The sequence below is a fragment of the Mytilus trossulus genome, chromosome 6 (assembly GCF_036588685.1).
Source record: "Mytilus trossulus isolate FHL-02 chromosome 6, PNRI_Mtr1.1.1.hap1, whole genome shotgun sequence".
NCBI lineage: Eukaryota > Metazoa > Mollusca > Bivalvia > Mytilida > Mytilidae > Mytilus > Mytilus trossulus.
The window spans coordinates 10,493,331-10,508,893 of record NC_086378.1 but is presented as its reverse complement, the minus strand read 5'-3'; the positions used below and the strand labels follow the sequence as shown (position 1 = coordinate 10,508,893).

Genomic DNA, 15,563 nt, shown 5'->3' with positions numbered 1-15,563 from the left:
ATGTGTTGTTTTCAAATACCTACCACTCTTAAGATTTGTTCTGTGATTTTATTATTTAATCTATCAAACTTGATAATTCTTTAAATAAGTGTTACTGGGGCTGAAAATGGGGGTTTCTATTCTAAACCAAAAAAAATAAGTGGTTAGCCATATTTTCAACAAACTAACAAAAAAGAATCATTTATATGTATACATGTGTATATTGAAAGGGGTATAATGTATGGTCGGGTAATTGTGTTTTCCTACTAACCAACCCCACTCCCTAATCATTGAACTGGAACTAAGAACTAGAGGCTCTAAAGAGCCTGTGTCGCTCACCTAAGTATATGTGAGTTTTTAAGAAAGGAAGCAGATGGATTCATGACAAAATTGTTTTTGTTGATGGTGATGTGTTTGTACATCTTACTTTACTGAACATTCTTGCAATTTACAATTATCTCTATCTATAATGAACTTGGCCCATTAGTTTCAGTGGAAAATGTTAGTAAAAATTTACAAATTTTATGAAAATTGTTAAAAATTGACTATAAAGTACAATAACTCCTTAGGGGGTCAACTGACCATTTCAGTTATGTTGACTTATTTGTAAATCTTACTTTGCTGAACATTAATGATGTTTACAGTTTATCTCTATCTATAATAATATTCAAGATAATAACCAAAAACAGCAAAATTTCCTTAAAATTACCAATTTAGGGACAGCAACCCAACAACAAGTTTTCCGATTCATCTGAAAATTTCAGGGCAGATAGATCTTGACCTGATTATTAAATTTACCCATGACAGATTTGCTCTAAATGCTTTGGTTTTTGAGTTATAAGCCAAAAACTGTATTTTACCCCTATGTTCTATTTTTAGCCATGGCGGCCATCTTGGTTAGTTGGCAGGGTCACTAGACACATTTTTTAAACTAGATACCCCAATGGTGATTGTGGCCAAGTTTGGTTTAATTTAGCACAGTAGTTTCAGAGAAGAAGATTTTTGTAAAAGAATACTACGATTTACGTAAAATGGTTAAAAATTGACTATAAAGGGGCCATAACTCCATTTCGGTCATGTTGACTTATTTGTAAATCTTACTTTGCTGTTTATATTTTATCTCTATCTATAATAATATTAAAGATAATAACCAAAAACAGTAAAATTACCTTAAAATTACCGATTTAGGGACAGCAACCCAACAATGGGTTTTCTGATTCATTTGAAAATTTCAGGGCAGATAGATCTTGACCTGATGAACAATTTCACCCTCTGACAGATTTGCTCTAAATGCTTTGGTTTTTGAGTTATAAGCCAAAAACTGTATTTTACCCCTATGTTCTATTTTTAGCCATGGCGGCCATCTTGGTTAGTTGGCAGGGTCACTAGACACATTTTTTAAACTAGATACCCCAATGATGATTGTGGCAAAGTTTGGTTTAATTTGGCCCAGTAGTTTCAGAGGAGAAGATTTTTGTAAAAGCTAACGCCGGACGACGACGGGACGACTGACGACGGACACCAAGTGATGAGAAAAGCTCACTTGGCCCTTTGGGCCAGGTGAGCTAAAAATGAAATCCCTTTTTCACCAGACTGTTTCTATATTTACAATAGCTTATAATGTGTTCATGATTCATCTAACAAAGCAGCAAAATCCAATTTTTATACACAAATCACACATCAAAGTTGATATTCATTAATTCATTGTTGGTAATTGAACGCCACTTTTAAGCACTGCTTTTGGCCTATTTCTTGGAAGCGAGTTTTTATGGTTGGAAGGAAGCCAGAGTGCTCAGAGAAAACCACACACTTTCAATAGGAAATCAAAGTTCATAAGCAGACAACCTATACTTACATAGCTGTGCTTGATTTGTTTTTGGTAGTAATAACATGTTTGATTCGTACAACACTAACGCCACATGAACAGCATGGCATAATAACTTGTCTATACGAGATATAAATTCTATGGCTGCTTCAAACTGAGCTGTCAATATTAACACTTGGAAATACAAAAATGGCTGCTGATATCCACTGAAATAATTTTCACCTGAAAAATAAACACTCCACATTTAAATTAACAAGAGAAATATGATTAAAATTTTAAAAGGATATACATATACATTGAAATTAAGGTAGTTTTATATAACCAATTTCTTAAAAAAAAGCGACATTTTCAGATGAAACTTACAATAAGATAAACAAATGATATCTTGCAATACTTATTTAATCCGGTTTTATTTGATGTACCTGTTCAAAGCTAGAAGACAGGAACCTTGTCTTTGGTTATTTCTTAACGTTTTTTCCTTTAGGGATTATAATGTGGATTGTAGATCTTATGAATTTGTTGTTAAATATATTTATAACTGTGGGTGTGTAAGACATGTACTGTTTGGTCAGTTTTGTATTGTTGAAGACCAGACTGTAAATTGACTAATTTTTGCAACCAATTTATTTTTACAAACTGTCCAGTAAAACTACCACAGATTGAAATTGAAAAACTTGAATACTGTAAATTCAGAAATTATTGCGAGGTTTCTATTAGTTGAAAACGCAATAATTAAAACTCGCATTTTGTAATATTTTAACTGAACTAAGCATGACTTTTCTCAAAATCGTATAAATTAAAATCGCATTCAAGTGTAAAATGACAAAATCGCAATAATAAATGCACGCAATAATTTCTGAATTTACAGTACTCTTGAATTCTAATGGTATTTTAAATTTCAACTCACATAAATTCATCAAAAAAAATAAAAAAATTGTAAAATAATATCACCATGAAGTTTTATAGAAAGGCTTTACATGAAATATACTATCTGCCAAAACTATTTGTTCTACAGTATGTTGACCTTTAGATTGTTTTGGTAATGTTTAGATAGTTATCTCGTTGACATATACTCTAAATCTCCTTTTATTCATATATCATGAGAATACATATTCCCATTTAAATATATTAGTATTCTACTGTATAATTCACATGATAATCTTACACAAGTAACGGTGAAAATTGATAACATACCAAAATCTTCATACAATAAACATTGTAATTTTTTTAATGTAAAACTGTCTTGATTATGTTGATCGTCATTATCTGTTTGTACTTGTCGTAGTTTTAACCACAAATAATCGTCTATTTTATCAGCTATTTCTGGGTGGTTCTCATCTGGATCACAGTGACCTATTACACAATAGACAGCTCTGGAAAGATAACAGTAAAGGATAAATAACACAAAATTTTCAACTTGTATTCAAACTGTCTTAATGTACTTTAGACTTTAATAATAGTGATTAAGATTATAACACAAGGTTGACTGATGTACCCCATTTTGATATGTTAACCTATTATGTCTGTTTGTTTTGTTCACACATTGTTGTCAATATAATGGAATTTGATAGGACTGTCATACAGGTGAGAGGTTTGGCTAGCTATAAAACCAGGATTAATCCACCATTTTTTACATACGAAAATGCTTGTACCAATTCAGTAATATTACAGTTGTTATCCATTTTTGTCGAGCCTTCGACTTTAGTCGAAAAAGCGAGACTAAGCGATCCTACTTTCCGTCGGCGTCGTCGTCGGCGGCGTCCACAAATATTCACTCTGTGGTTAAAGTTTTTGAAATTTTAATAACTTTCTTAAACTATACTGGATTTCTACCAAACTTGGACAAAAGCTTCTTTATGATTATAAGATAGTATCCAGAAGTAAATTTTGTAAAAATAAAATTCCATTTTTTCCATATTTTACTTATAAATGGACTTAGTTTTTTCTGCAGGGAAACATTACATTCACTCTGTGGTTAAAGTTTTTAGAATTTTGATAACTTTCTTAAACTATCTTTGTTCTGTACCAAACTTGGACAGAAGCTTGTTTATGATCATAAAATAGTATCCAGAAGTAAATTTTGTAAAAAAATAAATCCATTTTTCGGTATTTTACTTTTAAATGGACTTAGTTTTTCTGGGGGGAAACATTATATTTACTCTGTGGTTAAAGTTTTTAAAATTTTAATAACTTTCTTAAACTATCCTGTGTTTGTACTAAACTTGGACAGAAAGTATAGTATCCAGAAGTAAATTTTGTAAAACAATAACTTAATTTTTTCTGTAGTTTACTTTTAAATGGACTTAGATTTTCTTCTAATTAACATTACATACAGTCTGCTGTTAAAGTTTTCAAAACATTTATTAGATTCATTAACTATCCTAGATTTTTACCAAACCTGGACAGAAGTTTCTTACAATCAAAAGTTAGTATCAAGAGGAATATTTTTATTGATTTTTTCCTCATTTTTGTTGAGCCTGCGATTTACAGCAAAAGTAGGCGAGACACTGGGTTCCGCGGAACCCTTACAATTTTTTTTTATGTGTTTGAGATTTTGATTTGGCCATTTTCAAAGGGACTTTCCATTTTGATTTTTCTCAGAGTTCATTATATTTGTGATTTTACTTTTTATTCATAATCATTCATATTCATAATTGTTAATTACTGCAAACACAGTTGTTCATATAAACAGCATGTTTGCTATGTTTTCCGACATCAGCTGTTATTGGTATGCTGCTTAGAAACAGGTGATATGAGAGCTTAGTTTCATCTTGGAGCCTATAAAGCATAATATGTTATATTTACAAAATGAATTTAGAACAATCAGCTGATCATCTGTTCACTTGATAAAATCACAATTGCTTATGTGAAATTATATTGTTTCAATTAAACAATAACAGAAGTAGTAAAATAATGTCCAATATTTTATAAATTCATAAATATCAGCATCAAAGTTCAAGGATGAATGATGTGGGCAGAGCTTAAAGTGATAAACTTGTTGTGTACATTGATAGCTGAGCAATATCTGTCAGGTTGTTAATGTCAAAATGTAAAAAAAAACTAGAGGCATTCAAGAGCCTTTGTCTCTCACCTTGGTCTATGTGCATATTAAACAATGGACACAGATAAATTCATGACAAAATTGTGTTTTGGTGATGTGTTTGTAGATCTTACTTTACTGAACTTGTTGCTACAATTATCTCTATCTATAATGAACTTGGTCCAGTAACTACAGTGGAAAATATTTACAAAAATTTATGAAAATTGTTAAAAATTGACTATAAAGGGCAATAACTCCTTAAAGGATCATTTGGGAATTTTGGTCATGTTGACTTATTGTAGATCTTAGTTTACGGATGACGGACGCCACGTGATGAGAAAAGCTCGCTTGACAGGTCAGGTGAGCCAAAAACACATACTCACCTTTTAAAAGGGTCTGTACCATTTTTTACAATTCTTCTATACTGTAATTGTATTTTTGTTTCACTACCTGAACTTAATCTGAAAGAACCATAAAATATATTATATATATGGGATGGTACACTCCATTTTTTCAAAACAAAGTAACCAATTACTCCAATGACACAGCTATCTCAGTGAATGGCTATGAAGGCATCTGTTTAACAAAGATGTATTAAATTACACCATACAATGTACTTATTTCTAGGGATTTGAAAAATAGAAAAATATCCCCAAACAATTCTAAAATTTAAGTGCACAACTTTAACAATCATGCAATATTTCTGTGACATTTGAGTAAAATGGGTTAAAAACTACAGTAGTCATATACACAAATTATGAATGCCCATTTTCCCTGCCAGTTCATCTACAACCATACAACATATATACTATAAACTGGTTTTATACTTTATTCAACCCTAGCTAAGTATCAATTTGCAGGTGACATCGTACATAAATAATGCCCATATATAATAGTGCAGACTTACCTGTGATCTTCACTGGAAACATACTCATGCATGAAAGACTTAAAATCTCCAAGATTATGCCTGAAAATAGAATCAATCATTCATGCAGTAATAATAAATCTAATTTGTGATGTAATTTTGTTGATGTTAAACATTTCAGAATAATGACAGCTATTTGTTTACAAGCAATGATTTGGCAATAATTTTTCAATTTCCTTAAATACATACAACCAGTAACTAAAAAGAGGTAAAAGAGAAATATATGTCTCATAGGGGCATTTCAAATTTACAAACTAAACACCTAACTATATTGCAACCCGTCACAATCTGTAGGTGTCTTACTCAAGTAAGAAACCGTAAATCAGTGGTTGTAGTTCCTTGCTTTCTTACAAATTTGTTTTTCATACATTGTTTTGTACATAAATTAGGCCATTAGTTTCCTCATTTGAACTGTTTATCATTTGTCATTTCAAGGGCCTTTTATAGTTGACTATGTGGTATGGGTTTTGCTTACAGTTGAAGGCCCTACTATGACCTACAGTTATTAGTTAATGTGTCATTTGGTCTCGTGTGGAGAGTTGCCTTTTTCAGAAACCATATCACATCTACTTTTTTATATAAACTATTTTTGTATATTAAAATCGTTAAAAATTTTAAATACCTACCCACATTTATCCACAACTTGCTGTGCAGCTTGTAAATCACCACAACGTAAACAATAATAAACCATGGCCCATGTGGGATGTCCATCTACTAAACCATCCTTAAATACACAATGAAATAATGTTGTGTGCATACATGTTGACAATGTTATGTGTATCAACTATTGTATCTTTTTGGATATCTTGAATACCTCTAAATTAGGTATTTTTGGAAATCTGACATTAAAAAAAAAGTTCAGACAATGCTGAATCTATTAAGTATTCTTTTCTTTTGGTTATCATACCTCAAAATTGGATACATTTGGTAGAGTGACATTAAGAGGGCTTGAAAATGTAATATGTATCCAGTATTCTATCTTTTTAACTATCATCCTCTAACTAGGACAACTTTGTAGGGCTGATGGAAATCTTTTTACTATGTTGATTGAACCAAGTATCTTTGGGTAACTTACCTCTAAATTGGGTATATTTGGAGGTCTAACATTAAGAAAACTTCTGACTATGTTATATGTGCCAGGTATTCCACCCCTCTGAGCTTGTTGTAGATTGCTGCTTATTGTTATGTCAATGTATTTAGCATATCTGCAAAGAAAGAAATATCAAATCAAGTAATGATCCCTTTTACATAAGGAAACATGATTAACTTGTTAGTTGTAATTGGCTTTAAACTAGCTTTAATTTACTGCAAGTACATATAGATTGGTAATTTGTATCTAAAATCCATTTCTTGGGTGTTTTTTTGTTGTTGAACATATGAATCTAGCCTTTTTTAGTTGATTATAATTGTTGATGAATATATAGTGCTAGCAACATATTTCATCCCACTAAATTCTGTGTTTTAGTCAGATGACTGTTTTTCAGTAGTTGTCATATGTCACTTTCTATCAAATTAGATCTAGGATTTGGGATTTTCTGTTTTTAATTGCTGTCCTTTGTTATTTTTTAAAATTAATCTTCATCCTAGATTGTACTAAGCTCTTAACGAAATTAATAATTTGTTTACAACAAATTATCATATGTTCAATCAATTCAAGAATGAAAATCTCAGCAGCCTTTTTAATTTTGTCAATATACTTTGTTTGTGTTATGGTATTTTTTTCCCCTGGAAAACATATAACATTCAATTATATCTGCTTCATGATATCTATCTAACTAAATGCAGCAAATCTGTATGCTTTTAAAAGTCTTTTGTGTGATAATCTTTGAGTAGAAACATTACGTTTGTTCTAGGTATTCCCTGGCTTTATCTACAAATGCTGACTGTGTTCTGTAGTCTTGTCTTGTGTCTTTTATACTTTTTGCAGAAATCAGAGGAACTTCCACCATACATTTAACCATCTCCCATAATTCAGTTACTTGCTAAAATAATAATAATGATAATACTGTAAATAACCAAAATGTCAAGAGAGATTATGCCAGATAGTGAGATATCTCCCATTTAGAGAAAAAATCTCAACCAAAATAGAAGCACAGATTAGTCTGAATTGTTCATACAGTGCAATCATGATTATTTCCCTGCAAAAATAACCTTTCAAGAGCAACATAAGGTGTAATCTTATTTTTTCAGCCATGTTGCCTTATTTGTAGAAATTAATTTAGTGATCATTTTTTATGTAAAATTTTAACACACGAAAAAAATAAATTGAAACAAAATGGCAATAATTATATGTCAGATAACATTTGATTAAATTTGGGATCCAATCTTAAGAAGAAGAGAGAGCACCATACCTTATCATCAATTGTCTTGGCTACATCTAGGAACATATCTCCAAGATTTGGTCTGATGCTGCCTGCAACAACATGCTCATTGTAAACATAAACCTGAAAACAATCAGTAACTTTATTCATATACATATATTAATGGAGAATTTAACACAGTCACTAGTAAGGAATGTGTTCTTCTCTTTTTGTATAAATATGTTTGTCTAATAAACTAATTTTCAATTTGGAAATGTTAAGAAGTACTAAATCAATACAGCACTGTGGTCAATTGTTTGAGGTAGATGATAACTTTTAAACTTGAAATATCTCACTAGAATACCATTAGTTTGAGACTAGCCTTAACTGTTTATACAAATGACAACTTTTGATTAACCAGAACTTGATAAACTTGGTCTTTAACTCACTAAAGGTCAGTAGTTTACTTGAGGTATTCTGGTTCCTCACCTGATTAAACAAGTAGTGTATAGCTGGTAATTTTAGCGGTTATAAAATTTTACAATTGCATGTGCATTCTTAAATTAGAGAAATTTGTTTTGGCAATTCCGTTAAATCTGTGAAATACTATGTTTATACTTAAATTTTAGTTCTTGAACTTACCTGTCCTTCATTTAACAACTCTTTGTTTTTCTATAACTTTAAATTACCTGTCTGGCATAGGCCATTTCTATGTTGTCAAGGTTACTACGACCTTGGATACTGACAGGTTCAGCTAAAAAGCTCTGGAAAATAATAAACATTAATTGTTTCTAAAAATCAAGAATTCTTCCTGTTTTGAATAACTCATGAAAATCATCTGTGATTTATCTTTTATAAAAAGAAATTATCTATTATAAACTAAGTGAATTACAACTTAAATAAATTAAACTATGAAAATAAACTGGTCTGATCTGTTCCTTTTGATGAACATGAAGGTATGTTTCAAACAAACGTAATCTTACACTCATCCCTATTTGATTCATATAACTAATACAGCTTGTATAACTATGCTATAAGAACTGTAAGTAGGTAAATACCTCAGATTCTGGTTGGAAATCTACTGTATCTTGTCCAAGACCACGTAAGGAATTTAAAATCTTTTGTTTCTCTCTCTCCCACTCATTCTCCATACACTCCCAATGTCGTCGTTCAACTTCATCAAATGTCTTTAAAAAAAGGAACAAATTACATGATTAAAATTTACTATAACCAAACATGATTATTAAATGGTATATTTCTATTTCAATCATTTATATATTACTGCTAATATTTTTATTAAAACAATAAACGCAATAAAAGTGAATTTATTTTAGTATTTTCGCATAAAACAAAGATATAAAAGTTGCATCACAGAAAGTATGCCTGCAAATTCAAGAATCTTTTTTCTCGAGTTGAAACTTGACAGTATATACCCTTTTCAGCAAAGGCTATTAATAATTTCAATTTTCAAAATATAACTCCTGATTTAGTTTGGTAAATAAAAGAACTTTTAACAAACAAACAAACATGCTGCTTATGAATGCATGCAAGTTCTCAACCTCTTTTTTAAAAGAGTAAATTAGATGCTGAATTATAATTTGCACATTATTTTTCATGTCAAATCAAATAATGCATGCATTCAATTTAAAAATAAATCAACCTGACTTATAATTCCTCAACAAATTAACAAAATGGGGTGAAATTAATTCTGGATCTTTGAACACATGTACTTACATTTTTTCTTGTCTGTTCTATTACAGCTAACAATGCATTCTCTCTTTCATTTTTCAAAAAACTCTGAAAAAATAAATTAAATCCACCATTATCAAAGCTTCTTGCATAAGATCATACAACCTTATTGTTTTCCCAAGTTAATATCAATAGTACATATGGAATTTTCCTTGAACATGGAGATGCTAATGCATGAAATATTTGCCACTGGAAATTAAGCAACTAAAAACAATCATAAGATAACGACAAAAAGTATGTATTTTTGCAACAATATTTGAATTCATTATTATTCATTGATAACCAATATTGGTGCATGTCTTCGGTTCTAGAGGGGAACCACAACTAAAAATTTCAAAATGGATAACAAACTTTCTATATGAAAATTGGTAGCCACAAACATAAATGAATCCAGTTTTACAAGTCTCATTGAAAGTAATAAAAAATAAAAGATCTTGTGACTTGTCTTAGACTAACAATTAATCTTTTCCATTCTAAAACTAAATAAAGTGATTTAAATTTGTATCTTTCTTCACCTGTATATCTGTATCTCTGACAGGTTCCAAAGGTTCAAAGGTCTTAGCAGCGCTTAATCCCTCTAATTTCTGTGATATCTTTGGGACATCAAAGCCTTTAGTTCCAAGTAATATTGACCTAAAAAATGAATGTAAAAAAAACGTTATTTAAAATTTCTTTTATTTCTTCTTTCAGTTTCCCCACTCCGTCATAATATTGATGACTATGACTATATTTCAAATGGTTTGTGGTTGGAAAGATTTTTTTTTTTGGATTTTTTCTGTATAAATATTATGGCATCAGGTATATAGCAACAAACAAACCATATTTTTTTCTCCTAATTGAATAGATTATTTGTAGACATATATTTCATAGGCTTTTGATACAGAATGCAGTTGATACAATTATAAGGTAAAAACTTTAAAATGTAATGTTTTAGTTCTGATAATGAACTGACCCACTGACAAATTATTCTTGAATTCTTTAATTGCCAATATAGAAAATAAAACATCCACGGATGTCAATTTCTAACCCAATAACTTTGCACTTATAATCAAACAAAGGCTATTTTCAATGTAATGCCATCATAAAACGAGCAAGATGTAATGACTAAATCATTTAGTTTCACTTGTTCAACATTAAAAAATTTATTAGAGCTGTTTCAACCAAAACCATATAAATGTCTTCTTCAAATTTGTCAATACTAATCTTATCACTTTGTGTCAGGAGTATTTTTTTTTTGTATTTTGAATTCATTGATTGAATCAACGAATTCTTTATTTGCAAAGCAGTAGTTACATGCTATAGCAACACAAACATATTTACATTGTGACACACAATAAACAACAGAGAACAATTTAATAAGATATTACAATAGAAAAATGATCAATTTATTAGATGTGATATAATCTGCCAGGCAGATTTCAAATAATTACATAATTTTCCAACTAAATTAAAATGAATGGAACCAGTTATCAAGTTCTTTTCCATAATACAATAAATATTTTTAGTTTGATTTTAAATGTAAGCATCATTATTAGTTTGTCAATAATATAAATATTACGCTTTCACATCAGATGAGTCTTGACTGATAGGAGCAACTTTTGACAGCAATCTTTCACCCGCTTCTAAGATCTGAGCTAAGTTACGTGTGACTCTAGGTAAATCTGTACCACTTTCCATCTCAGCTGTCAGCTGTTCTGCCTGCTGTTGCAGGTCACTGAAATTGTCGGATTCCATGTCCATGTTCATTGTGACCACTTTGCCCTAAAATCATAAATACAGGAAAAATTACAAGACTTCATGAACATGCCAATAAGAGCCCCATTAATATATGAAAATAGGAGAACAGAAAACTTCTTTTATTTTAGATAATGAGATCAAAATTTTAGTTTTCCATCAACATACTGTGCGAGAGCCAGGGCACTGTATGATGTGCATGTCTAGATGCATAAATGATGTTCAGTGGTTGTCGTCTGTTTATATGGGGACGAAGTCCCCAATAACAGTAGAAAAATCTGGAAATTTTCATTGTACTAATGAACTCAAAATCAATCAAACATTTTTATGTCGTGTTTTGAATTCCTGCATATGCACAGAAATCTACAATGTACTTTCTCTTTCAAGTCTCGTTTGCATGAAACTTGAGTAAAATATATATTTATCAGTCTAGTATAAAATAGGAATAAACGCAAAACCAATTTCAGTTTTAATAATTTCTTGATGTGAAAAAACCTTACCTGATGATAGCGTTCTTTGTTTACATTGCATATGACATCATAACTTAATTAACGTCACAACTAAAATCCCTAACAACAGAACCAAAATTGAAAACGTAACAGTATTTCTGTTTTGAAATTAACATATGTTTGAATATAAAAAAAAAAGTCCTACATACTTCGTCCCCTTTCACAGGTTAGGTCTGCTTCATCAGGGCCGGATCTAGCCATTTGAAAAAGAGGGGTTCCAACCACATGTCATCATCATGTCCCCATTCAAATGCATTGATAATTCCAAATTTTTTTTACGGGAACCTGTGTGATTTCCAGTAATGGCGGACAAAACACGATATGGTGTATTGCAGTTCATAATTAGTGTTTCTCATTTTTTCTTGACATTTAATGATTTACTTTTATATAAGAACAAAGTCCCCCAATTATGGTTGAAATATCTATAAAAAAAAAAAAAAAAAAAAATCGGGAAAATTTCACGAAATTTTTCATTCTACTAATGAACTCAAAATTGTTAACTTTTTTTTCAGATCTACTTCCTGTTCCGGTTTTCCCCGCATTTGCACAGATATCTGTCTTGTTTGCATAAGACTTTGAAAAAAAAATATATTTATCTGTTTAGTAAAATATAAGATTGGCTCTCAATACAAATTCAATTTTAATAATTGTTTGATATAAAAAAAACGTTTCCTGATGAAAGCGTTTCTTTTGTTTACATCGAATATGACGTCATAACTTAAAGAACGTCACAGCTAATTCCTTTACAACAGAACCAAAATCGGGAACATTCCGTACGGTATTTTGGTTTCTTGTATCAATATGATTGAATTAAAAAGAATAATACATACAAACTTCGTCTCCATTCACAGGTTATGCCTGCCTCATATTAAATTGTTACTTGGATGGACAGTTGTCTCAATGGTACTCATACCTAATCTTTCTATATATGTAACACTACCAAACGTGTCCTTCCCCCCCAAACGTGTCTTTTTTCCCTAAACGTGTCCCAAATGTACAATATTCCCTAAACATGTCCGAATTCATAACCCCCAAACGTGGCCGATAAATGTTATTCGCCAAAACGTGTCCAGTATTTAACTCCAGAACGTCTCATGTCTTTTAGCTTTAATACATGTATCTATTAAATAAAATCGCTGATAACGATTACGGCAATTTCATGATGGGAACACAGGTGACAAAGTTTTCATTTAATAGTTTTAGTTAATTAAATGTAGGTTTTTATGAATATCATTAATTCAAAATTTAATCTGTAATTGTTAATCAATTTTTGGCTGAAAATGCTTATTGTTCAGTTGCAAGTATTTCAAACTCATTTAGAGTGAACCTGCACATATTTATAGAGTTGAATTAATTGGTGACTTTGTAAATTAGTTTATACTTATAAACTCCGATGATGCTTTTTATATTTATCCGAATATTGCATGCATGGCGGACGTTAAGCAACATTTTTTTTAAAAAACTTTTGTAAATGGTTTTCCATCTGAATTTGTGTGTATTTCAAAAACTCATCAAATCATAAACTGGTTATCCGTTTTTTTAAAAAAAATTTCCAGCATCACCAAAGACACACGATCAAGAGATATAACGTCCAGTGCCAAATATTTCATGCATATAGATTCTTTTTATTCTAGACTGCGTATTGTTCAGTTGCAAGTACTCTATGCATATTTAGAGCGAAATAGTTTTACATTTGCTGTATAAATTAACTTTAGACTGTTGATATCGTATTTCCAGTTGCAAGTATTTCATGCATATTTAGAGAACATACATGTTTTAATGATTTTGCTGTTCTATACTGTTTAAATTATCTTTAAACTGATGATTGTGTATTGTCCAATTGCAAGTATTTCATGCATATTTAGAGAGACCATCTTATAGGTTACATATTTTTATTTAAAACGGTTGATTGTCCAGTGGCCGGTGTTTCACGATATTTAGAGAAAACATACAAATTTTAATGTGCAGAGAAAGTGACACTTTCATCCGTTAACTGTACAGTTTAACTAAACATGATGGCTAAAAATTTACATACGACATAGACAAAGTGACGCCCCCACTTTTACTCAGCTTTTTTTTCGGCCGGTTTAAAAAAGTACCTTATCTATATTTTTAATGAAATGGTAAACTTTAGTATACGTTAATGGAAAAACAATAACCAAATAACGCTTGTTATGGACATGTTTTTTGGGATTGGACACGTTTGGGGGTTTGTTGGGAAATGGACACGTTTCGGTGTTTATACAAATTACATGCTTTGGCGATGTTTAAAACTAGACATGTTTTGCAGTTCAGTGACGTCAATGTGGACACGTTTTGTGGAATCAGACACATTTGGGGGAAAGGACACGTTTCTGAGTGTTACATATATATACAATGAATCTATTTTCTTCCCATTGTCTATATTTTATTATTAGGGGACGACCATTTGATATTCTGGGGGGGGCCAGGAGGATTTGTTTTTGATCGGTTATTTATTTTTGTAAACTGAGAAGACAGATTATTCATTTTCTGCACTATTGAAGCAAGATTTTTCATTTTCATTAAAGCAAGGGACTGATCATTCATTTTTTACCACTATATTTATGATATTCGAAAAACATACAATTTTTTGAATATTTGTTAATTATGAATAATTAGATATAGGAAGATGTGGTGTGAGTGCCATTGAGACAACACTCCATCCAAATAACCATTTAAAAAAAGGCAAACCATTAATACATGTATAGTCAAGTCATTGTGTACCATTTAATCAGAATACTAGTAGATCGTTATCCCCTTCAGAAATTGTAAGATTTAAGATTTCATTCATAACCTCAGACACATACTTGTGTACTACAAGAGGACAATATATACAAATATTTTAAGATAATACATAGCAAGACAGGACAAACGAAACACAAATACATAGTAATAAGTATATTATAAGAGACAATTGGTATAATTAGATTAAGTATTTTATAATTTTCTGAACGAAAAGAATCATTTATATTCCCAAGCAATATGTGAGCAATATACACGTATTGCCGAGCGGAGCGAGGCAAAAATTTTTTTTGGAGGGTTTTGGAACCACTGAAGGTCTAATAAGCTATAGACCTGCTGAGTTATTTATTTTCAATACATTGCAAGTCAGGTAATTTATTTTCAAACTACCACAGAACAAACCATTTATTTGTGTGATTATCAAGGCTGAGTTATTTATTTTCAAAATCCTCCTGGCCCCCCCCCAGAATATCAAATGGTCGTCCCCTTATTGAGATTTTGCCATAAGCTACAATAATTAAAAAAAGATTATAGGAATACATATACTTTCATCAGAGTAACATCAGGGACAACAAAGATTTAAGTTATCTCTTTAGGAATAAGTAACCTTTTCATATGGGAAAAACTTAGTCTGTTAATCCTTGTTGATGTTCTTGACACCGGTTCAAAACCGCCAAAGGAAAATCAGAACGATTTGAAATTGAATCATTAAAATGTTTTAATCAATGAAAGTTATCTT

The 15,563-nt window shown here is 30.7% G+C and overlaps 1 protein-coding gene across 1 annotated transcript in view; it reads right to left on the bottom strand.

The window, feature by feature from the left end:
- LOC134720766 (nuclear pore complex protein Nup93-like) overlaps positions 1-15,562 on the bottom strand; it is a 39,929-nt gene extending 24,367 nt beyond the window's left edge. Inside the window, exons 1-14 of the mRNA XM_063583251.1 lie at positions 15,432-15,562; positions 11,377-11,579; positions 10,334-10,451; positions 9,804-9,866; positions 9,128-9,256; positions 8,759-8,833; positions 8,121-8,213; positions 7,612-7,751; positions 6,845-6,974; positions 6,396-6,493; positions 5,752-5,811; positions 5,228-5,305; positions 2,999-3,177; positions 1,835-2,026 (exon numbers count right to left, since the gene is read on the bottom strand). Of these exons, the coding sequence (XP_063439321.1) occupies positions 1,835-2,026; positions 2,999-3,177; positions 5,228-5,305; positions 5,752-5,811; positions 6,396-6,493; positions 6,845-6,974; positions 7,612-7,751; positions 8,121-8,213; positions 8,759-8,833; positions 9,128-9,256; positions 9,804-9,866; positions 10,334-10,451; positions 11,377-11,564 (1,543 nt within the window). The 5' untranslated portion in view covers positions 11,565-11,579; positions 15,432-15,562. The remainder of the gene's footprint in view (positions 1-1,834; positions 2,027-2,998; positions 3,178-5,227; positions 5,306-5,751; positions 5,812-6,395; positions 6,494-6,844; positions 6,975-7,611; positions 7,752-8,120; positions 8,214-8,758; positions 8,834-9,127; positions 9,257-9,803; positions 9,867-10,333; positions 10,452-11,376; positions 11,580-15,431) is intronic.
- Between the last annotated feature and the right edge of the window lies 1 nt (position 15,563).